The 25,239-nt window shown below is 34.7% G+C and overlaps 2 protein-coding genes across 2 annotated transcripts; both read right to left on the bottom strand.

Annotated features, from left to right (window-relative positions):
- Nucleotides 1-11,668: 11,668 nt before the first annotated feature.
- LOC140448838 (ATP-dependent DNA helicase pif1-like) lies at nucleotides 11,669-13,711 on the bottom strand. The gene has a single exon (XM_072541958.1). The coding sequence runs from the start codon at nucleotides 13,709-13,711 to the stop codon at nucleotides 11,669-11,671; it is 2,043 nt and encodes a 680-aa protein (XP_072398059.1).
- An 82-nt stretch (nucleotides 13,712-13,793) lies between these two features.
- LOC140448837 (uncharacterized) lies at nucleotides 13,794-16,215 on the bottom strand. Its single transcript, XM_072541957.1, has 3 exons — nucleotides 15,748-16,215; nucleotides 15,099-15,597; nucleotides 13,794-15,016 (listed from the first exon to the last, which is right to left on the bottom strand). The coding sequence occupies exons 1-3, from the start codon at nucleotides 16,213-16,215 to the stop codon at nucleotides 13,794-13,796; spliced, it is 2,190 nt and encodes a 729-aa protein (XP_072398058.1).
- Nucleotides 16,216-25,239: the final 9,024 nt, after the last annotated feature.

Here is a 25,239-nt window from a genome sequence, read left to right as displayed (position 1 = left end):
CCATAAATAAATATTATTTTCATAATTTTATTGTTAAATGTCCTGCCGGTTTTGTAACTTTCCTTCGTACGTTCAATGTCGTAGTTAGGAAAGGAGTGACAAAATAAAAACATTAAGCACTTAACTTGCAGTGATTCTGCCAAAAATATTGAAATTATCAAATAGAATATCATATTAAATCTCAGTTTATAATATAGTCATATTTCAGAATATGAAATTAAAAAAAACTGCTCTTTAAAAAATTAGTAACTTTTTTAATATTCCTTAACTTCATAATTAATCATAATTTCCAGCTACTTCCGTATAAATAAAATATTTCCTAAACTATTTTCTCTTGGAAAATGCAAATTAATTTTTAAAATTTTTTAATTAATTTCAGAAATTCGTAATAGAACTTTTAGAGTACATTTAAAATTAAAAAAGATAGTTAATATTAATGTTAGAATAATTTAAAGAGAAAGTAGAATATTTATTATTATTTTCATTCATCTTTATCAAGTATAATTAAAATAAGTCACCGACGCTATAGCGGTAAACTTTCAACTTTTAATATTCGAAAATTGTTATCATTTCGTAGCTTCTTTAAGTCCCTACGGATGGTGGGGGTTGCTGTTTGCGCGTACTGCTTCTATTGGTGCGTTCTGGCAGACATTGAAGAGTCGAGTTACATATGGGGGAAAGAAGCAAGCAATTGAGTATAACCCAGCTTCGGAGACTTAAACACCCCTTCGAATGACCTTCGGGTTATATCATTCATTGAGGGGAGAAGGATTAATTCGTGTAATCAGGAATCACTTCACCTGCCTCAATGCTCCAGGCCATCCACTAACCCTACCCCGATAGCAGTTTGATGCGCTATAGTGGATCTCTATCAGCAAAGTGCTTGTCGTATGAGAGTCCTGGGTATAAGGACTCCCACACGAAATCCTACCCCAAACAACTGCAGGCCAGCGTTAGGCGCTTTATTCCCGCTATCTCTAGCGACATATCGAGAAACATATCATCGAACTGTACTGCTTGCTGGGGGCTCGAGTCCCCGCTCAGTTTGGTGACTAGGCGCTCGAGGATGTGGACCCCTCTTACCTGTTTTTTAGTTTTTGTTTTTATTTTTACTGTTTTATTTATTTTTAGTATTTTTTTGTGGCTTGCGCGTTTTGTTGGTATTTTTTTTTGTGATCGAAACCGTTTTTTATAGTTTTTTAAGGTTTTCCGAAATATAAAAACATCGATTAGTAAATTGCCAGTACCACTAAAGCCGGGTTACTTCTATTGATAAAGCTACGATTATCCAGACTTCGTTATATGTTGGCTAATATTTGCTGTTTTGATCTTCTTCATCCATCGATAGAACCCATTTTACCTTAATATCTCTCGCAGTATCGGGCTTGAGTTGTTTTCTAGCTCAGCGAGTTTTGTTCTAACTTTTTCTTCCATTGTGTCTAAAATAAAACAGATAAGGATAAGCCTTATGTGTTTTATTTCTCTGAACAGAAATCGTTCAGAAACGTATCTGCTTACATTTGCTGCTTATCTGCGGCTCTAGTCTGCAGCTGATATGTCCTTATGCAAGAGATGCATATGTGATTATCGGTAGTAGAAGGCTATTAATCAATCTTAGTTTGGTTTTTTTTTCTCAATTTGCTTCTTCTACCTATAAGTTCTCTTGTTTCAGTTCTGGCTGTTGGTGTTTTTTGGATTGTTCAGTAGACATGCCACGAAAATGTGATTCCTTGTTGGTCTTCTGGTTATCGCTTCTCTTTTTTTTTGAAGATAATCGCTTGTGTTTTCTCTTAGTTTATGGCTATTTTCTATTGAATACTCCGGGTATTCAATTGAAGGGTATCTAGTACCGTTTTTAGATTTTTTACCGCTATATTAAGATTTCTGTGTTTTGCCGCAATCGCTGTGTCATCTCCATAAAGGCTAAGTAGTGTCCCTGGGATTCTTGGGAGATCAGCGGTCTGTATTGTGCTCAGAAAAGACTTGTCCTGTATCCGTAGTTTATCGTTTTCTACGTCAGTTTTTTATGCCACACTCTGTCAAAGGCTTTGCTTACGTCCAGGAAGACTGCTCCTGTGTTAGTCTGTTAATTAACTCTGTTAGTCTGAGAACTTGTAGTTCGCTGGAGTATTCTACTCTTAATCCAAATTGAGCTTCTGGGATTAGTCCTAGCCAGTTTGTTTCTGATTGAAGTCTGCTTAGTGTGAATCTTTCTACAATCTTGATGACTGCTGAAAGTAAGCTGATCGGAATGTAATTTTGCAGAAACGTGTTGTCTTTTCCTGGCTTCGGGATCATGATGATGTGGGTTTCCTTTCATCGATTTTTAAAGATACTGTATCTAAAAATCGCATTTGTTATGTTACTCAGGTATTCTACTGCTTTCACTGGTAGATACTTAAGACCTCTATTAGTTATTTTATTTAAACCAGGTGCTTTTATTGGTGAACTATTTTTAATTATTTCACTTATTTGCTGAGAATATGTAGGTGTTATTATCACGCCGTTAGTCCTACGACTGACGATCTAAAACGTTGTCATAGGAATTGGATGCAAGAGGCACAAGATCGAAATAGATGGAAAATTATGAGGGAGATCTATGTCCAGCAGTGGATAAGCGAAGATTGAATGATGATGATGATGATGATGATTATCACGCCTGGTTCTTTGGTCATTTCGTGGTTTTCTTCAACTTCTTCGATGAGGTATATATATCTTCGTCTTGGTTATAATTAAGTATACACTCTCTCTTCGTGTAGTGGAAGTATGGGTTTTCTACAACTTCTGAATATTCTTTGGAGTCTCCCAATATTTTGCATATATTGACTCTGTTCCTCCATTTCTTGTATATGGTTGACCCATCTTTAACTTCTATGTTATGTTAGCGCCTTTTTGACCTTTTTGTTTAGTTAATTTGCTCTGTTTTGTCTTCCTGGTTTCTTGTTCTTTTGGCTCTGTTCTTTCCTCTATCATGTCTTTAATTTTCTGGTTGATGTCTCTGAATTTTCAGATATTTATTTGTAGCTTTTTTTAGTAGTGTTGTTTCTTAATACGTCTTTTATGATGTTTTTAAGTTCTAGAACTTTTTTTTCTTGTGGATTGTTAATGTGATGATTGATTGATGATGATGATGATGATAATGATGATATTGATCACTGGGATATTGTTGATTCCAATGCTCATCAGTCAATTGTAGTTTAACTACTTTGATTTTTTTTCTATTTCTTGTTTTTGGGTCGTTTTCTTCCCATATGCCTACTTTTAGTAGTATGGGATTGTAGTTTCCTGATTCTTCGTTTAATGTACGGATCTCTAACTGTAGTTCTAGTTTTTTAGCTACTGCTATGTCTAAATGTGTAGGTAGAGTATTCCCTGGAAATGGGTAGGATCGATTGATTTTAAGGCTATGGCATCTCCGTTAATCAGTAGATAATTTTTAAGTAAAAAAAAATATGGATCAGTGTTTTAACACTGCAAAATGGGAAAAAGACCAGACCTACATCTGTATCTGTATCTATAGAGTAGAGAGGGCGAGTTAAGTTTCACAGCACTTAGACCTCAATTGACCCATTGTGCATCCTCCGAGGGAGCTGTCACCCTTAGCTCATTGTCCATTCTGCCATTTCTAGAAAGCTGGACAAATCACCAGGAGACATCTCTCTTATGTGGACAGGTGTGGGCCAGGACTCGCCAAACGCTTACTCTCGTATTAACGATAACTCCGGGCATTCATATAGGACATACTCTACAGTTTCGTCTTCTCGTTCACACTTCCTACATAGAGATGTGTCTGCTAGCCCCAGTGTGTGGAGGTGTTTGCTTAGTTGACACTGACCAGTTAAAAAAACCAACTGCCAAACGTAGGTTTTTCCTGGTAATTCCCAAGTACTTCTTTGATGTTGACTCTTCAAGGTTACTTAGTGTTACCCTGGCAAGTTTACATCCTTGCCCTTCTTTTCACCTTTTTACGGTTTGCGTATGGGAGTGACATTTAACAATTTCCGCGATTGTTGTAGTTGACCAACCAAAAAGATCCCTAGGTCTTAAAAGTCTTAGGCCTGCCGCCTTCCTAGGTAATTGGTCAGCAATGCGGTTGCCCTTATTCCTATTGTGTCAATATTGTATCAAGCAATAGCTCCGTAAGTTAGCATTGGCCTAATAGCATTGACCAGACCTACATATTTTGCTTGCTGTTGGAATCAAGTTTTTATGAACCGACCAATTTAGTGACGTTTACGAAACCAAAGATGGTGTCTCTACAGATACTACAGGTTTTTTTATGTAAAAGAACGAATTACTGTTTTAATGATGAGGGGTTACGGCGATAGAAAAAGGTCTTCTAGTAAAGTAGCCAACTTGTTCAGGGACAATTTCCCACATCATTCTCCTATCCATAAGGCCACGGTATAAATAATTTTAAAGCGTTTTGAGGAAACTGGACGATTAAAATAAATATGTTATAAATTACAACAAAACTTTAGATTCAATACAAAATTTTGTTTAAGATTCCCATACATCCTTACGCAGAGCTGTACTTCAATCTTGCGAGTATTATATAACAATTCATTTAAACCCTACAACATCCAGTTGTTGCAAGAAGTAAATAAAGGTGATTACGACCGTAGATTATAGTTTAATGAGGTCATAATAAGAAAATCTTATCTCGGAGCCATCAACGATCTTAGAAACATGGAAATCATACATAGAAAAATTATTTGCATCTGACAGGACTGATGATCACCTATATGGAGAAGGAGAAACAGGACCTTCAATCCTTAAATCGGAGATAGAAGATGCCATTGCAGCACTAAAAAACAATAAGTCAGCAGGTCCGGACAATGTACCCTGCGAAATATTAAAGATCCTATGTAAATCAGACAAACAGTTCCTTGATAATCTAGTTGAACTTTTTAACAACATATATAATAGCGGTAAAATCCCGGAGAACTGGCTGCAGTCAACATTTATTACAATCCCGAAGAAACCAAATGCCCAGATCTGTGATGACTACCGGCTTATAAGCTTGATCAATCATGTCACTAAAGCGTTCACTAAGATCATTCATAGAAGAATATATGATAAATGCGAGTCAAATATTGATAGATCGCAGTTTGGCTTTCGGAAAGCACTTGGAACTAGAGAAGCAATTTTCGCTCTCCAGGTGCTTATACAGCGGTGTAGAAACGTTGATAAGGACGTGTATTTGTGCTTTGTGGATTTTAGAAAAGCATTTGACAATGTCAATCATGAAGAATTGATAGATATTCTGCGAAATACAGGTATTGACGACAAGGACATTCGAATTGTGGCAAACCTATACTGGGGTCAAACAGCAAGAGCAAAAATTGGCAACGAACTCACTGAAAGTGTGCAGAATAAAAGAGGTGTCCGTCAGGGGTGTATATTATCCCCACTCCTATTCAATATTTATTCCGAAGAAATATTTAACAAATGTATGGAAAATGCAAATGAGGGCACAAAAATAAACGGCGAGTTAACGAACAATATAAGATATGCCGACGACACGGTGATCCTTGCCAGTACCATAGACGAATTACAGCAGGTAATGGAAAGAGTTTATTCAGTTAGTGAGGAATACGGCCTGAGCCTCAAATTCAGGAAGACAAAGTGGATGCTGATAAGCAGGAAGCAACAGCTTGCTCGACAGTTACGGATAAGTAACATACTAATTGACCATGTAGAATCTTATGTGTACCTTGGCACCAACGTAAATGCAAAATGGGAACAGGCCACAGAAATTAAGGCGAGAATAGAACGAGCTAGAGCAGCATTTAGCAATATGAAAAAGCTCCTAATAAGCAGGGATTTGTCTCTTCCCCTAAAACTACGTCTAGTTAAATGCTACATTTTTCCGATCTTACTGTATGGTGTGGAGGCCTGGACGCTGACGGAGACGCTCACGAGAAAACTAGAAGCGTTCGAAATGTGGGTGTACTGACGCATTCTTCGTATATCCTATACCGAACATGTCACCAACATAGAGGTACTCCAAAGAATCGGAAAGGAGAAAGAAATCGTGAATACAATTAAACAAAGAAAGCTTGAATATCTAGGCCACATATTGAGACACGACAAGTACCGTCTACTGCAATTGATTGTCCAGGGAAAAATAGACAGTAAGCGAGGGCCAGGCAGGAGAAGACACTCGTGGCTCCAAAATCTGAGGAAGTGGTTCGGGCTCACATTGGTCGAACTATTCAGAAGCGCCGCAAACAAGATCAGAATTGCCATGTTAATAGCCAACGTTCGCAACGGACAGGGCACTTGAAGAAGAAGAAGAGGTCATAATGAATCAAATTGTAACTGACGAGAACTTCTTTAACAAGTTATGTTTTTCCGACGAAACCATATTTATGCTATGTGAGAATGTAAATCGCCAAAATTTAAGGTATTAAAGTAAGGTAAATCCACACTGGATAAGTGAAAACCGTACTCAAACAGCAGGGGATTATCTCAATGGAAGAAGAAGAATGCATTTGCAAGAACTTACATTCACCCTACCAGATGTCATCTCCTATATAAAATATCAAAATGAATGAAATTAAAGTTTTATTACTTGATATTAAAAAACCTCCAGGGTATGATTTATTATTGGCAAAAATCTGCAAAAATTTACCTGAAGAAAGATTTCGGTTGGTTATGTATATATTTAATGCTATATTAAAGTTAGGCTATTTTCCGTTTCAATGGAAAATGGTACACATTATTCTAATACCGAAACCAAATAAAGATCCACACGAACTATCATCCTGTCGTCCAATCAGTTTGCTTCCCCTTATCTCTAAAATATTTGAAAGGATACTCCTTAAAAGAATAAATTCTATAATCAGCAGACAAAAGTTAATACTAGATTATCAATTTGGATTGAGGCAACAAAGTGGAACAATCAAGCAGGTACATAGATTTGTCAAAATAGCAGGAGATGCAATTGAAAAGAAAGAATACTGCACTGCAGCCTTTTTGGATGTCACACAAGCATTTGATAAAGTTTGAGATAAGATGCTGCTATCTAAAATAAAAAACTCAATCTCCTCATTCAATGTGTGCACTCCTGAGATCCTATCTTATCAATTGATATTTCCAGGTCAGATACAATTAAGCAGTATCAAACATATCTCCAATTCTATCTGAGTATACTTTGTACTACCCTGAGGTACATCGGAGATGCAGTACAAAAGTAAACAGCACAATTGCTACTTATGCAGACGATACTGTAATAATGGGTTCTAGCTCGGTTCCTATTACAGCCTGTCAAAATTTACAAATTCATTTAAATGATCTAGAAAAATGGGTAAAACTATGGGGAGTTAAAGTAAATGGCAGCATATCAGCACATATAACATTTATTTTACGCAGGAAGAGTGTACCACATGTGCGTATAAATAATACGATAATACCAAAAAGAAGGATATTAAATACTTGGGAGTTCATTTTGACAGCCGACTAAATTGGGGAAAGTACATGAACTTACAGTATACAGATATGGGGTACAGCATCTAATTCTTACTTACTGAAACTTCAGCGTTTTTAATCTAAAGTTTTAAGATATATTACCAATGCACCGTGGTATGTGTCTAGTTATGTTATACATCGAGACCTTCAGATTCAAAACATCAAAGACACCGTTGTCTCACGCAGTGGCACACAAAAATAGACTACTGAACCATCCAAATACGCTTGCCCACGAGCTACTTAAGCAACCGAGGAGAGGAAGACTAAAACTCCGTTATTCCTTAGACCTTTCTGTACTGGTCTCAGGACCAGCAATCTCATGAAGACTCTTACGTTGCCATTTTATCAATTCCAATTGTAACTTTAACATCATAACATATAAGATCGAATAATGTACCCTTAATTTAAATTAATAACATTTAACAGGTTTTTACCCAAATATTTAGTGGCTCAAAACATGTACACCTAGACACACTGATGATGGAATATAGATTCCGAAAACGCTTTGTGATGTAGCCTGATTTTTTAATTATATACCTTTTATAAAGGATTTTGAATAAATTTTTTGTGATACATGGCTACATCCAGCTACAGGAACTTAGTTCACTTGTGGATCTTTATATACCTGTAAATACATAAACGTATACTCTATTATTTTGTACCTAACTGTGTGTGTGTTTTAACTATTGCTATTTTTTAATATGTTAATAAATGTCTTTGAAAAGTGTTATTTATATTTAAAATATTTATATGCATTAGAAATTTATCTTAAAGGATTTTTGTCACTGTACGGATCTCCCCTGTGTGAATTACGTGATAAACTTATTGATTATTGTTGTTTTTATTTGTAGAAACAGATTACAATAAATAAAGGTTGTTAAAAAACAACAAGCGATAATTATGAAATTCTACTTAGAAATAAAATGGTACCTGCTCTTAAAAACAAGTTTTTAATCAATTTTAATTAGATATGATTTCAGCAAGACGGAGCTCCAGCTCATTTTGGTCTAAATGTTTGGCGTTATTTAGAGCAAACCTTTCCCGGACGATGGATTGGTAGATTATTCAACCACTTTGAATCCCAAAGATTATTTTTATTGAGGATACTTGAAAACAAGAATATATAAAATTAAATAATTATACGTAGACAGTTACGTTTGCTTTTAATTTGAGTCTCTTACCATTCTCTAACACGTGTTTCTGGGTCTACCCGTTATCAGAGAGACTTGTAAGAAGACTCCTATATAACATTAAATCAATTAATCAGGTAAACACTAATTTAGCAATGTAGTAAACTTTTAACTATTATGTTCAAATCTAGTTGTACATAGATTAAATCAAAAAAATTATTGGGACGATTAGCGTATCTAAGCTTTTGTTTTATCTTTTTAAGGTGTTCCTGACTACAGTCGGTTCACAATTTGTTGATAGCTCACTACAAGTTTAACCCTAATTAGAAAACTGAAATACAGAGAGGATAGGTAATACGATATAATAGTAAAAACCAACCTAAAACTGACGGTTTAAGACGTTTTCGACTAACCCACCTTATATCTGAAGGAATACAATACCTTATAATCCTATTACGGGGGTATTTTGAATGGTTAGAGATGAACGACCAGTGTCGTAGAGTATATGATTGAAACATTTATTTGAACTAAATAAATATATTTTTTAAATTGTACTTATGTAAATTGTATTTTTTTAATAAAACTTATTTATTTTATTCAAAAATAAAAAGTTTCTTGCCATTTGTAAAAGATACATTTATTTAATTAAGGAAAAAGGCGCCAAATGTCGCCTGGCAAAATTTCCAATGTGTTTTAAATGTATCCATTATTTTCGAATCCGGAGAAAACTAATAAATATTTTTGATAAATTTAAACGCAGAATGAAAGATTACATTATTACTCAGGGCAGAAAGTCCCTGAAAACTTCTACAATGTTTATTTTAATATGTTATGTAACAGGGGTGAAAATAAAAGAGAAAATATAGTATAATTTTTAATTGAAAATATTGCATGCAAAAGAAACTTTTTATTTATTCTAAAAAATATTTCATTCTGCCTTTAAATTTTTCAAAAATGCTTTTTAGTTTTCTCAGGATTTGAACAAAAATTGGATACATTTAAAACACATTGAACATTTTGACAGGCGACATTTTGCGCCTTTTTCCTTTAATACCTTACGATTACAACTACTATTACTTACCTTATATAATTACGATTAGAAAACTATTCAAATTCAAAATAAATAGGATCGACTTCGACTCGGAATCCGAGTCGTCTTGAGGGTTAATAATTAGGTTAATTATCTCTACGGTCGCATCAATTATGTTATCAAGATCCCACATTTTTTGTTGTTCTTCTTCTATTACATGTCTTACTGCATCTTTCCAGTTTTGTTTTGTAATATGTTATAAAGACTCGTATAACAATTCACGTACAGCTTGTATTTTATATGACGTATTTTTTCTAGCCACATAACTTTTCATTTGTGCCCAAATGAGTTCAATTGGATTTATTTCGCAGTGGTAGGGTAGAAGTCTAAAGACTGTGATGTTTCGCCTTTCCGCCATTTTGTCAACTACGTATTTCTTGAACTTAGATTTGTGTTGCCGGGCAATTTTTAAAAGTTCTGCTTTTACCATTCCATCTTTGTAAGGCAGATACTTATTCCGCAGCCAGTCAAGAATATTCTGTTTCTTCCACGCATTCGTTAGAAGTCTTTCTACTAGTCGTGAATGATAAGGTGCATTATCTAATACTATAATTGAATTTGGTGGTATGTGTTCAATCATTTGCTCAAAATACTCTTCGAAAACATCAGCTGTCATCTCCTCGTGATAGTCTTTTGTGCTTTTGGAATGAAATTCCAACAAACCATGCTTAACAAATCCTTTTTCACTGCCAATGTGAGAAATTAATAATCTACTGCCTTTATTAGAAGGTGGGGAGATACCAGTAGACCAACCTTCCATAAAGGCTTGCCTGGAGCTTAATATATTTTTATCTGACCAAATTTTTTTTAGAGTATGACCTGAGTTTACCCACGTTTCATCCTGGTAGAAGATGGGCCTTTCTTCAGCCCGGAATTTTCGTATGAATCTTAGATAATTTCTTCTCCAACATCATCTTCTCCTCCCGGTCAATCAAAAGTGATTTTCGGTCTGATTTCTCCCACCGGAAATTTAATTCTTTTAAAACTTGCCACAATTTAGTTCGTCCGATATGAGGCAAATCCGGGTCGTCTCTAACTTCTTGTAAAATTTTGTTTAGGTTTGGTATTTCTTTTTTGAAAAAAAATCCATGAATTTTCCTTCGAATACCATTTTTGGCAAATTCATCAATTTCAATAGGCTTTTTCCCTCTCTTTAAGTGTTCGTTTGTGTTTGGGTTAGCTATACCGTGTTTTTTTCTTTCTGATAGGAACCTATATAAAGTTGACTATCCTACGCCAGTCATGTTGGCACAACTTTCGACTATGTTGCGAACAGTGTTTGTGGGATTCTGAGAAACCAGAGCATCGTGAACATTCAGGACAATAGTCTTCTCTCTTGGTGAATAGACAGACTTACTGACTGTACGCAACAGTACCGGTGTAAAACTTGATGATGAAGCCATCACAAACAATCCAACAAAACTAGCACGAGCGAAAGGTACGTATATGTTCGTAGGTATATGGAATAAAAAATCACTCACGCACTGCATATAATTCGCAAAAGAAATATTCGAGACGCTAATTACTGCCGTAGACGCGGAAACACCGACGAGCCGTAAATTACATGCGATCAAAAACGTACTAAACAAAAAAATTGTTTTCGTTCGTAATAACTTCACCCTTTCAAGTTAAGTTTCAAATATAATTATATTATTAAAAATCTGGGGAATTCCATCCTAATTATCTTGCAACGAATAGTACCTTCGGATATGAATTCCAGGTTTTCTAGTAAAGTGATTAAACGCGAAGATTAGTATTGAAATATCCAAAGAGATAAGGTATTCTTATTTACAAAATTGTTAATGGTTAAATTCTTATTTATATTAATACTAGCTGACCCGCCGAACTTTGTTCCGCCTTAATGGCAATAAATAAGCAGATTGTGTTTTTTTTTTTGGAAAAAATATAAAAAAAAATTAAATAACTACATTAATCATTCATTATTATTTCTGTATTTTAGTACATAAGTTGCTCTTCACTTAAGTACCTTGTGATATACGACATTTTTTGTTTTATTATCAGGCGCAAAAACAAACAACGCAGATGGTCTTCCGACCCGTGAACATGCCACGTATAATTGACCATGGGAAAAACATGAATGTTCTAGATTTAAACCACAAACTTTTAAGGATTGGCCTTGTGATTTGTTGATGGTCATGGCAAATGCAAGACGTATCGGAAATTGAAGTCTTTTAAATTCAAACGGCATATCGGTTGGGATCATCGGGATCCTCGGAATGAGAACTTCCTCACCTTTGAATTTTCCTATCATTATCGTAGCGTAAATTACATTGTTCATCAATTTACTAACCACCAAACGCGTACCGTTGCACAGTTTTGGTTGGTTTATGTTTCGAAGCATGATTACTACGGAGCCAACCTTTAGGCTTAAATTGTGCGGTGGTAAGCCAGGCACGTCCAAAGAGTTTAAAAATTCAATTGGATAGTTGGTGGCTTCATCTTCATTTGTGACGCAGTCAATAAATTTGAATGAATGCATTGTTCCAATGATCTTATTTTGAATTATGTAGTTCAGGTCATCTACATCTTTATTCTTAGCCGCTAAAATTGCTCGCTCACTCAACCATTCATTATTTTTGTAGTTAGAAATAATATTTGGGAATACATTGTTGATAAGTTCGTCTTTTGATGAGACAAAATTACAGAAATTATTTGGAAATGATATTAATCCGCTCGATTCATCGACAGGTACTTGACCATTACCGATAGTCAGCAATTGCTCCGAGAAATCTTCAGCAGATGTATCATTGAGCAATGTAACTCTCATGTTTGTTGTCAGCTGCAGTTTCTTCACATAGCGCCATAGATTTGACGATTTGAGGCAAGCGTTTATTTCATCGGCAGCCGTAGATCTTGGAATTACTGGCAGTATTTGGCGGAAATCGCCAGACAGTAAAATCATTGCTCCTCCAAAACATCTCGAGTCATTGCGTAAATCTTTTAATGTTCGGTTAAGTGCTTCTAATGCACGTTTATGCGCCATTGTGCATTCGTCCCAGATGATGATTTTCGATGCCGCTAAAACTTTGGCCATTGCTGAGTGTTTTGCAATATTACACGTTGGTTCTTCAATAGTTTGAAGATTTAACGGTAATTTGAATGCTGAATGAGCCGTACGGCATCCTTCCAACAATGTGGCTGCTATTCCAGAAGAAGCAACTGCAACCGCTATGTTGGATCTCGCCCGAACAGTTGCTAAAACTAATGACATAAGGAATGTCTTGCCAGTTCCACCAGGGGCATCTAGGAAATATAAACCACCATTTTCATCAGCGATTGCCGTCATTAAAGTATCATAAACTTCCTTTTGTTGGTAATTCAACAGGGGTACATTCCTTTGAACTACTAAATCTAATTCCTGGTGATCATATTCACGTTCCCGTTCCAATTCTCGATTAAATGCGTCATTCATTTCACGATTTGGCGCTGGAATTCCTAACCTGATTAATAAATTACCGCACATGAGGTAACACATATCTTCGATCAAGAGTAAAGCACGATTATGTGCTTTACTCTTGATCTCCTCATTCATCTCAATATCGTGATTTCTGGAACTGACACGACTTTGATGTAAAATATCTTCTGGCATACTATCCTTGTATTTGTGCCACAGGTTACATGGGTTTGATGGAAAACATGTCGAAATTATGATAGCGAATAATGTGCGTATCTGACTTGGAGATGCAGAGATAATGGCTTCAGCGATTGTCGTATCCCAATGGGTATCGTTTTCTAATAAGTTCAATTCTTCACATGCAGCACGATATGTTGGGAATATTACACCATTAACAGTTCGTAGTGTCTCAAATGAAGTTGGCCCACGCACATTTACCAGCAACAACCGCAAATAGAAACATTCATCATTCTTTGGATGAACTGTATACATACGACCAAGAGCATCAGTAGAACGCACATCTGGATACCCAGGAACCGCATCACCTTGCTTCCGTCTTTGAAAATTCTTGCATGAAGCATTCCAAGTATAATAACGTAACATCTCCGAGTAAAGCAAAGTTCGTGCAAACTGATCGCTTTGGCAGATTGCAAAAAAACTGGTCAATGTAGTTGCTGGAGGTGTTTCAGCACGTTGCGTAGCATTCGAAGCCGTGAAATATACTCGTTGACCATTCTCCAGATGCACCATTCGCCAAATATATAACAGTAGGATGACGTTCGTGAATTGGAAATGCGAATATACGCCAAATCGCTTCATTACAGTTCACATAACGACCAACTTGATAGCGTGAAATTTCATCGTTGGTATTTGAGGATTGTAATCCAAAAACCGCCATATCACTGCCTTTCGTGACATATTTGCAAATATATTTTATGGACTTAACTGAATTGCAGTATTCAACGTTGCAATGTGTCTTGAACGTTTTAGAAATAAGTGGCGAATATGGAACAATCCAACTGTTGTCGACAACGAAATCCATTCTTTTTACTTTCGTTGTGACAGTTCGACCGTTGTCATCTGGTGATCGACGCCGATACAGCGGATACCCATCGTTGCCAGTGACAGTCTCCGCCGTTAATTTCCGTGGATATCGTTTAGAGCACTTTCCATCGACCATGCAAGGTGATTGGGGATTGATGGCACCACACGGTCCATGAATCATATTAGTAGTAACAACATCATGTAGGTCTGGATCGACTTCATGATCAGGAATCTCGGCACATATGATATCATCTATTTGGTCAGGCTGAATTCTTTCCACTAACCAAATAAGAATGTGTGCGTGCGGCAGGCCTCGCTTTTGCCATTCGATTGAATACATCCAGCATCGAGTATCTCCAAAGACGCGTTGTTTAACAATAAAGTTCATCAGGGACCGAATTTTTTGCCTGAATATACGTGCTGTGATGTCGTGTCTATCATTTGATGTTTGTCCGGGAAGCAGCAATTGAGTAATTTCTATCCATTTTGGATTACAGGTAAAAGTAATAAAGAGATCTGGCCGGCCGTAATGACGAACATATGTCATTGCATCTTGTGCATATTCATGCATATGACGTGGGCTACCAATGTACGTCGCCGGCAGAATAGTTAATCGACCAATATTAGCTGCATTTCCTTCAGTACTAACTGCATCACGTAAATGGATGTACTCCTCAGAACGCAGTTTGGCTTGGTTTAACCTAATAAATGTTAAACGTTCCGTTTCTATTTTTACATACATGTCAACGCAATACTGCTGAAACAATCGACGAAACCGCAGCAAATAGTTGTCAGCATTTTGACGAATCATCAAACGATATGCATAATAATTCATTGAGCTAACTTTCTTTGTAGTTTCTTCACCTGAAATTAAAAATTTGATAATTAACCATTTCAAAGACAAATAATACAGACATTAACCATTATTAAGATACTGATACTTTACCATTCAATGAACTTATCATTTTAATATTAAAATAATATCCATCTTCTCCTTGCCAAAACATCAGTGGGTATTGCAATGCGTCATATGATCGATGAGTTTCAGATATTTGTTGCAGTTGCCCAGTATCGCGACGTGTAAGCACAATATCGCGTTTTTCCAATTGTTCACCAACAATCAGGATGGCAACTTCGTCTACTGTTGGAGCATTAAATGTGCGTTCGTGTGTTCCAGATGGTCGTTTATCTGCTTTGATGACAACTTTATAGTCATCATTTGGCATGCGCTCTAAAGCACTCTTAAACAACCTGACCAACGCATGATGTTCATGAAGCAGACACTGCAAGTCTTGAATAATTGCTCGCTTCATTCCTGCATTGATCCCTAGGCGTCGATCAATTTGTTCTTCCATGTTGCCCATGAAATATATTTGTAAAAATTTATTCTGTGTATCTTCGAAAGGTAGTAATGATCCAATTCGATGGTGAATCTGTCCTTGTATCTACAAAATAAAAACCAGACAGTATTAACTGGGTTATAAACACTTTTTTCTGTGGGAGAGTAGAGTTTAGTATTAGCAAATATAATACATACCAATAGATAAAGTAAGTTATTATTTAACTACATTCTATGTAAGTACAAAAATAAATACCTTAAATGTCGGATTAAATCCTCCTTCTTCGATAATGTCTGCCCCAAATGACGTCATTTGGAAACAACTATTGTATTTTCGAGTATCTGCAAGAAAGTGGCGTGATTCTTGTGTTTCGCCACAAAGCAATGAATACAATGGCTTATGTGGCGGAGTCAACACTGGCAATTTCACTTTACCATTAAGGCAGCATAATCCAGGCGTTTCTCCGGAAAACTTTAATGCACCACAATACTCGCAAACAACGTCCATTTGCCCAATGCAAACGCTAGGATGCAAGCTGTAATCATTGCTGCAATCGTATCGAAACGCTGCTCGATTCAAATCAGCTAAATATCTTGTTCTGCGTCGCAAATTATCTATTTGTTGCCTTCTGTTGTTCGCTCGACGATTCTGCATTGCCAACCGAGCTGTTTCATGGGCTGCTTCACTTTGCTCTCGTGATTGAGAAGCACGAAGTCGAGCCATACTATCGCGGCGCTGTTCACGTGCAATTTCTTGTTCTTCTTCAGTCCTTTCATTTGCAGTATTTTGTATTCTTCTTGCATTACGGCTTTGTCGGGAAAGATTCGATCATCTTGGTCGTGGCATTATTAATTAAACTTCACTTCACTTCAATTACGGCTTTGTCGGGAAAGATTCGATCGTCTTGGTCGCGGCATTATTAATTAAACTTTTCACTTCACTTCAATCCACTTATTAATTATTTATTTAATAGAAATAGTTTTAATATTGATTTCTTACAAATATCAAATTGTCATCCATACGTCATTACATAGCTGTCATTTTACGTCAATTACATAGCTGTCATTTGCGTCTTGTTATTCCAAGTCTGATTCTTTTTTGTTATACCACGTTTTATAGTGACTGACGTTTCATGTCAAGTCACACGGGAACGCTGTCGAACGGGATAAAAAGTATCCTATGTCCATCTCCTGGCTCTAAGCTACCTCCCTACCAATTTTCAGCCAAATCTGTTCTGCCGTTCTTGAGTTATAAGTGGTGTAACTAACACGACTTTCTTTTATATATATAGATAATATAATAACCAACATTAGTTGTGAAAGTTTTAATTGTTTTTTTGCTAAATATTTTAGTATTAAAATATTATCAATATTATATATAACAGTATTAAAACATTATATTATTATTTAATGAATAAACACCTTAGGAACGCCTATGATTTACGACCGTTTTATGAGTTTGATGCATATTTCGTGCTCTCAACAATTTGTGAACGAAGAATACATAAAATTGAAAGTGTTGTATACGGTTAAACTGGTATTAAAATGGAGATTTTAGGATCTTTATATTGCAAAATAGGTGTATCCCCGTGTTTGTATAATTCGAACCATCCATCCATTAACTAGGCGTTCCAGACTTTTGGTCCTCTCTGTATATACATGTGTATACATTTAGATAGATGTATATAATTGAAAATATCTTTTACTTATCACAATCAATTTGCAATAATATCAATTGGCAATATAAAAAATATTATGACTAAATCAACTTTATTAATTAAAACACAAAGAAATGATTAATTCAAGGATAATCTTGAAAGTCACCGGAAAGATGAAATGAACCAATAATTAGAAATATACATATTAATGCATATACTTAACAAGTTATGGTAGATCCTTTGATTACTAATGCGTGCGTGATAACCAGTATCCATATTGCAATATAATTTTTTAACATATGCATAATCAATTAAAATGTTTTGTAAAAGTAACGAACAATCTATTGCTACACCTACAGTCGGAGCATTTTTAATATTTAAGCTTAATATTTGAAAATAGAAGAATACAAAGAGAAGTAGCTTATAGCTAAGAAAATTTTTCTTTTTGCAAGAATGGAGCTTTCTAGAGAATCAAGCACAGATATTCTAAATTCATCAACTGAGGAAGGCCATTTTAAACCTAAAAATTTACATGACTATTTCTAAATAGCATGCTTAAATCAATACCATATCAAACTCGTAAGTTCTTCAACCATGAAGTCTTTATTTTTTCTGGACTGTGTTTGACTGCTATTTTTCCTTGCATAATATTTTTTAGCAATTTATATTTGGGTCCTCTCATTATATGTCCGAATTACTCCAGTTTTCTCTTCTTGATGCTTTTTATAATTTCAGTAGTCTTGTTAAAAAGTTTTAGTATTGTGAAGTTTCGAATCTTCTCCACCCAAAAAACTGTATAAATTCTTCTAAAGCACCACATTTCGAAAGCCTTAAGGCGATTTAGATCATTTTTATTCACAGTCCAAGACTCGCTACGTTGATCAACTTGCTCAATTTTGGTATTATTTATATATATATAAATGATGTTATATTCTGTTGTTTACTTATTGGGAGTATTTTCATTTTTATATTATCAGTAAATTAAAAATTTAGTGTTTTTAATTGCAGTCCGGATAAAGGTCAAAGTCTCTGAGTCCTTGATTCGGGCTGTGACTTTTTGCTCTGAACGGATGATAAGGGCGTTAAACGATCATCAATAAAAAGAAGAGGTCTGTTATTCAGGTTTCCTTATATGTATAAAATATTTTTATTTATTTTAATTATTAATAAAATTTGAAGATCCAAATGCACAATAGCAGAGCATATAAGAAGACAAAGGGTGTTAGACCAGAATATGAAAGTAGTGGTGAGGAGAACTAGAAATAGGGAAGCAAGTGAAGACGAAGAGATTTTTCAAAAGAGCAAATTACCGAAGAGGTCACCGATCAAGAACTGCCCCCATAACGAGGATATGCTTAAAATTATGCGTGAACTTTTGGCGAAAAATAACGATATGATGGCCAAAATAAGAAAACTGCATAAAAAACAAAAAAAAACACTGGAATGTATTGGAAACTTCCATCTCTCTCTGTTGTTCCATTCTCCATCGTTTAGGCCTCTCTTACTCATGGCGTCGTCTACTTCGTTCCTCCAGGATTTTCGGGGTCGTCCTCTTTTTCTCCTTACTATGGGGCTCCATTCGGGTATTCTCTTTATCCATCTGCTGTCACTAGTTCTTCTTACATGTCCATACCACTTTAGTCTTTTTTGTTCTATGTATGTTAGTATGTCTGTTTCTATTGATGTTCTTTGCTTTATTTCGTCATTATTTCTCCTATCCATTCTTGTTACTCTACAGCATCTTCGCAGGCATTCCTACTACTATCTTACTGCTGTTTTTCTTATTTATGATCTAATTTTCAGCCCCATATGTTGTAATACTTCGCACTAATGTTTTATAAATCTGTGTTTTTGCCTTCATAATTAGGTGCTTGTTTGTCCTAATCTTTGTGTAATTTCTTCCTCTGTTGTTGCCTTTTTCGTGATTATAAACCCCAAGTATTTGAATTTATCCTTTTCTTTGACTGTTACGTTGTCATCAATCTGTAGATCTTCTATGTCTTCTTCACTTGTAGATAGGTACTCTGTTTTCGCAAGGTTAATATCTAGGCCAGCCTTGATATATTCTTCTTGTAGTTTCTTCATCATGTAGCTGAGGTCGTCTTGGTCTTGTGCAATCACTAATTGATCTCTTTAAATAGGGTTGGAGATGTGGAACAACCCTGTAGGAGCCCTTTTGTTGTGGTGAACTCTCCTATGATTCTTGTTCCTATTTTAATGGACACTTTATTTTCTTTATACAGAGCGTTTGTAGCTTCTATGAGTTCCGTCTGTATTTCTAATTTCTACATTGCCTCCCATAGTTCTGACCTTGGTACAGAGTCATACGCCTTTCTGAGGTCCACAAATGCCAAATGTATATCTCTATTTGTTACTTTTTTCTTTTCCAACAGTTGTTCCAGTGTGTATATTTGGTCTATGCATGATCTTCCTGCCGTGAAGCCTGCCTGATACTCCCCGATTTTGCCTTTTATCGCTTGCTCTATCTTTTCTCGCGTATCTTCCCACATAATCTTCCTATTGATGATATTACGCTTATTCCTCTGTAGTTGGAAAATTGAAACAGAAAAAATTAGAACTAGAAAAGGAACTTAATGGAACAAATAAGAGAATCGAACAGCTGAAGAAAGACAAATTAAAGAGAAATATAGCTGTTATAAAATGTTTAGTTTTAAAAACTAGTGATGGAAAAGATACTAAAGATAAACTGGTGCAATTTATAAAAACGAATTTATCTTCACCTCTCATACCTATCATATGTATCTTCACCTCAACGTTAAATTAAAGAAGGTAGCAAAATAGGTGACGAAATGTTCCTCGCTGAAATGGAAAACATAGATTTTCCCGCTGAAACGGAGAAAGTGAATATGCTGGAAAATAAAAGCAAACAAACAAAAAGCAAAAATATAGTAGGACAGAGCATATATATATATATATATATATATATATATATATATATATATATATATATATATATATATGAAAGTAAAAGATTGCATTTCATTTCAATCGGAACTCCACCATTGCTCTACACGTGTTTCGAGTTATTCAACTCATCATCAGGAGCACTTGTGGAAGTTCAACTGAAATGAAATGCAGTCTAGTATTTGGTTATTATAACCAAAATAACAAGCCAGGTACGCTAGCAGCGACATCTATACGAAGTAACAAGAAGTCCAGAGACCTCTCTCTGATAGTAAATTAGGTGAACCGCAAATTCAAAGCCTCTTACTAGAGACTTTTAACGACGCTAGAAGTACATTTTTACTTCAACATGCATCTACGATTCACCTTTAAAAATTACTATCTTTTTCGCTCTTTACGTAGAGAAAGACGTTTAAATGAAAGTAAAAGATTGCATTTCATTTCAATCGGAACTCCACCATTGCTCTACACGTGTTTCGAGTTATTCAACTCATCATCAGGAGCACTTATATATATATATATATATATATATATATATATATATATATATATATATATATATAGAGTCGTAAATAGAAAAGATAAAGATAGACAAGCCAGCAAACAAAAATAGGATATAAAATAAGGCAAAATCAACTAAAAATGCCCTGTGAAATGTTAGAAGTATGTATGATGAGGGAGGAGTCTAAAATTTAATCGACATCTTGACTCAATACGAACTGAACTTTCTTGCTCTCCAATAACCGGAATGTCAGCAGTTGATAAAACAATCTTGTTTAATAGTGGTAATAGACTGCTGGGTTATTATGTGTTGTAAACGTTTGTATGTGTATAAGGTGTTTTTTTTTTAGAGAATGTGTGTTGTGTGTTGCATATGTATTGGGTATGAACTACAAGAAAGGACTTAAAGATGACAATACCATATGTAAAAGGCTTATCAGATAAAATAAAAAGATAGGAAACAAATACAACATTACAACAACATTTAAAACAACTAATACACTTAGATCTATTCTGTCTAAAACCAAACAACATACAAGAGATAGACAAAAAAATGTATATATAAAACACCCTGTGAATGTAATAACTTCTATGTGGGAGAAACCGCAAGATCACTAAGTGTGAGGATAAACGAGCATGAAACATGCATCAAAAACAAGGATTTTGACAGATCACACATATGCAAGCAAGATTGCGACAATGAACATAGAGTACAGTCGAAAAATGCAACAATAATCATGAAAGACACAGACATAAAAAAGAAAAAAAATCAAAAAAACAGCCCTTAATTCTACTAATACTACTAGTCCTACTTAATGAAGAAAATGTGTAGCAAACCCATTAGCAGAATGTAGCAGGCTTTGGCTGCCAGTACTAAAATAAGAAGTCACCAACAAGAAAATACCAATAATAGCGGAATAAGGAACTCTATATACACATTTTGTATATTGTGTTTATTGTAGCTGAGTCATGTGCATTAAGTGTTTTTTTTTTAGACGGAATAATATAACTTCGATTTTAGTTGGGTCAAAGTCTCTATTTTTAAATGTAACTTTTTATTATTTACGCCAGAACCTTTTTAGCTTCTTTTAGAGATTTTGTTTGTGTGAATAAAGGCCATTCATCGGCGTAGCCAAGGTATTGTTATCAGTATTTCTGCGATGTAAAGACTAAAAGCAGTGGTCTAAGTACCGAGCCTTGTGGCAGACCATTTTTGAGTTTTCTGGGGATACTAATTTCTGATCCCATAATTACTTGGCATACTCTGTCGGTGAGTATATTTTCTATTGATCTGAAGGTGTATTTGCAAGGAATAGTGCGTTAGAGTTTTTAAATTATTACTTCTAGCTAGATTACATAAAAAGCTACGGACCAATCAAAGAAAGCAGCAGAACTCTTTAGTTTTCTTTGAAATCCGCCTTCTATGTAAATACAAAGAGATAAGACCTAATGCACCCATTGATGCAACCTTGATTTTGGTCTAAGACCTGCTTGTTCGTTTGGAATAGATTTGAAGATTATTAGACTTAATATGTTAAAAATTAGTGTTTCAAGTAGTTTAACATTATATACAAAGCAATTGTTCGATAGTTTTTAGGTGGTCAGCTGGTTTGCTCGATTTAAGTATTGCTATAACTTTTGAATGTTTAAATTCTAGTGAAATTCTGCCGATCTGAATAATGTTTGTTAAGAAATGTGCTAACCAGCTTTTGTGTATTTCCTGCAATTAAGTATGAACTCAAAACTACCCAGAAACATTAAAGTTACCATAATATAAACACTAATAAGGCCAGTGTTAACACACGGGTCAGAAACGTGGTCACTTACACAGAACGACTAAGAATTGCTTAAACGTTTCGAGAAAAAAATTCTAAGGAAAATATATGGAGGAGTCTAAGAACAAGGTTTGTGGCGTAGGCGTTACAACTTTGAGTTATACAGAAGTTTTAAGGAACCTGACGTTGTAAAATGTATTAAATTAACGCCTTCGATGGATAGGACATATAATTAGGCGAGATAAAGATGCACCGGTCAGAAAAATTTTCGACCGAAGACAACCAGTGGGAAGACGAGCCAGAGCAAGACCAAAACTTAGGTATCAAGATAACATAGAGGATGATATAAAATCCATCGGAGTTAAAGCACGGAGAAGAGTTGCCAGAGACAGGGGCGAATGGAAAATTCTTCTGAAGAAGGCTTTGGCTCATAACGAGCTGTAATGCCACTGATGATGATAAGTATGAACTCATGGTGGATGTCCTCTAAACCTGAGGCTTTTCGAGGAGAAGCCTCTTTCTCCAATTCTAGATGATTGGGAAATGGGAGAGGAAAAAGGATCATCTAGTTGTTACCCAGAATTCAAATTTATGGGGTAGATCCATTGGAATTTATTTAAAACTCCAACATTTAAAGGTCCTTTAAATGTCTATTTTACACTAAATAATATTACACTTAGGTAATAATAACATTTATTATAATAATTAAAATCTTTTGACAGTACACGGATATAAAATACTTTATCTAAAGTGGTCAGTTTTGCAAATAATGCAATAATTATTTATGCAAATAATAAATTTCTTTCATTTTTACCACACTTAATATTTGTTATGATCAATAAAATATTTTGATATTTTAAAAAATTAAAATGTTTAAACTATTACCACAGTTAAATAAACATTGGAAAGATCGAATGTTGCAAAATAAATTTTCTAGAAAGGCTGTCTTTACATTAGATGTATGTAAGGCTGTCTATCTCCCAGGAACAGAACGTCCTGACGGTATTTGTATTTGCGTTCGTAAACGCGGCGTCAGAGTAGATAACAACTTTGATATACTGCTGTGGAAAAATTTGCAGATAGTTTCTGGATTTGATAATTATTAGCTACATCTAATATAGCCCAGTCTGGTTATACAAAAATCATCGATTTCACGGCAAAATGTTTCGCAGATATCTGAAGCTTTTAAGACATAGGTGGGGGTTACTAGATGACGAATAGATAAAAAGATACTCTTATTTTTACCTTGCGTTTTTTTTAAACAATAATTTATAGTCAGAATTTGATTTTTTATCTATAAGTTTTTTCCCTTATATTTTAAATAAACAATATTTATACCATTCTTTTATATCAAAAATATCTTTATTTTACCGTTTTTTCAATTAAAATTGATAAATAATTTACGGAGATACTTGCAAAAAAGCAGTTTTTTTGCACTAATTTATAAATTTAATTAATTTTTTTATTAACAAAATAAAATGTTATTAATACATTTCAACATTGAGGAATTACCGTCCTTTAAATTTGTGCAAAATTTACTCCCGATCGGTCAAATATTTTAAAAGTTATTCAATTTGTTTATCCCTGGGACTAATTATTTAAACCATTGAACTTGCCTTATGAATGATGCTAGACACATTTAACAAATTTCATAGGATTTTTTAAGACTTATACTATCTCAGAAGTTAAATGAATATTGAGTTTTCATCAAAATTATTTACAAAATCAACGTTTAAAAAAGGGGTATGTTTTTTACTTATAAACAATTGTAATAACTTCTATATTTTTCAAGCTACAGACTTGTACGTACAACAATTAGATAGCTGGTAAAAAAACTCACATTTAACAAAAAAAATAAACCTTCTACGAACAATAGGAACGAAGTTAGCGACAATTTTTTTGTTAATTATATCTCGATTGTTTATAAACATTAAGAAAGTAAAATTTGCACAATTTTTGAATGAAAATCTAAACTTTATATTGAATTTTATAGCTATAAAATTCATTCAATTTTTCGAAACTTAAAACCTTTCGAAACGAAGTTACTTTCGAAAGATCGACATAGGAAAGAGGAGGGGAAACTGTTTTAGCTCCTCGCTGCAAAACTTAATATTATGGTTACGGATTTATCATTCAAAAGCTTCAACAGTTCTGTAGGAATTTCATCAGGTCCATTTACTTTTCCATTTTTAGCGCTTCTTATTGCGTATTCTACTTCTTCTTTCAATATGTCTGGCCCAGTTGCATTGATTATCTGAGTTAAGTTGTTTCTATCGTCTTTAAATAATTCATTCAGGTATTCTGTCCATCTTTTTATTTTATTCTCTAGATCTACAATAGGATTTCCATCTTTGTCCTTAAGTTTACCTATTTGGCATTTCTTTATGCTTCCTGTTATCTCTTTTACTTTTTTGTGCGTATTGAACGCATCGTACTTTTTCTCATAGGTTTCCATTTCTTCACATTGTTCTTTAATCCACTCCTCTTTGGCTTCTTTTATTCTCTTTTTTATGTGTTTATTTATTTCTTTGTATTTGTCTGGGTAATTCTTTATCTTTCTTCCTTGTTCCATCAAGTCTAGTATATCTTGTGTCATCCACCCCTTATTCTTTGTTTTTGTTTTTGTAAGATGTTTCTTTCCTGCTGTTTGTATAGCTGTATTTATGTACTTTAATTTTTGGTTAACGTTGTTTGTATCGTTAATTTGTTGCTGCACTGAACGGAGGTTTTCATTTATTTATTCTCCTGTTTCTTGTCGTATATTTTTGTTTCTAAGTTTATTTAAATCTAGTGCCTTTCTGTGTGGTCTTCTAATCTTTTTTGGTCTCGCCTCTATCACAGTAACTACCGGGTTATGATCTGAGCCTATATCAGCTCCTGGGTACGTCT

Source organism: Diabrotica undecimpunctata, chromosome 8 (genome assembly GCF_040954645.1).
Source record: "Diabrotica undecimpunctata isolate CICGRU chromosome 8, icDiaUnde3, whole genome shotgun sequence".
NCBI classification, from domain to species: domain Eukaryota; kingdom Metazoa; phylum Arthropoda; class Insecta; order Coleoptera; family Chrysomelidae; genus Diabrotica; species Diabrotica undecimpunctata.
Note: the sequence above shows the minus strand (reverse complement) of the source record. Positions and strands in the feature narration are given on the sequence as shown.

Coding starts and splice junctions, on each gene's coding strand:
- LOC140448838 (XM_072541958.1), bottom strand. CDS start 13,711: ATGTTACGTTATTATACTTGGAATGCTTCATGCAAGAATTTTCAAAGA.
- LOC140448837 (XM_072541957.1), bottom strand. CDS start 16,215: ATGGCTCGACTTCGTGCTTCTCAATCACGAGAGCAAAGTGAAGCAGCC. Junction 15,598..15,747: donor GATTTAATCCGACATTTAAG/GTATTTATTTTT, acceptor TTTATTTTGTAG/ATACAAGGACAGATTCACCA. Junction 15,017..15,098: donor AATGATAAGTTCATTGAATG/GTAAAGTATCAG, acceptor TTTTAATTTCAG/GTGAAGAAACTACAAAGAAA.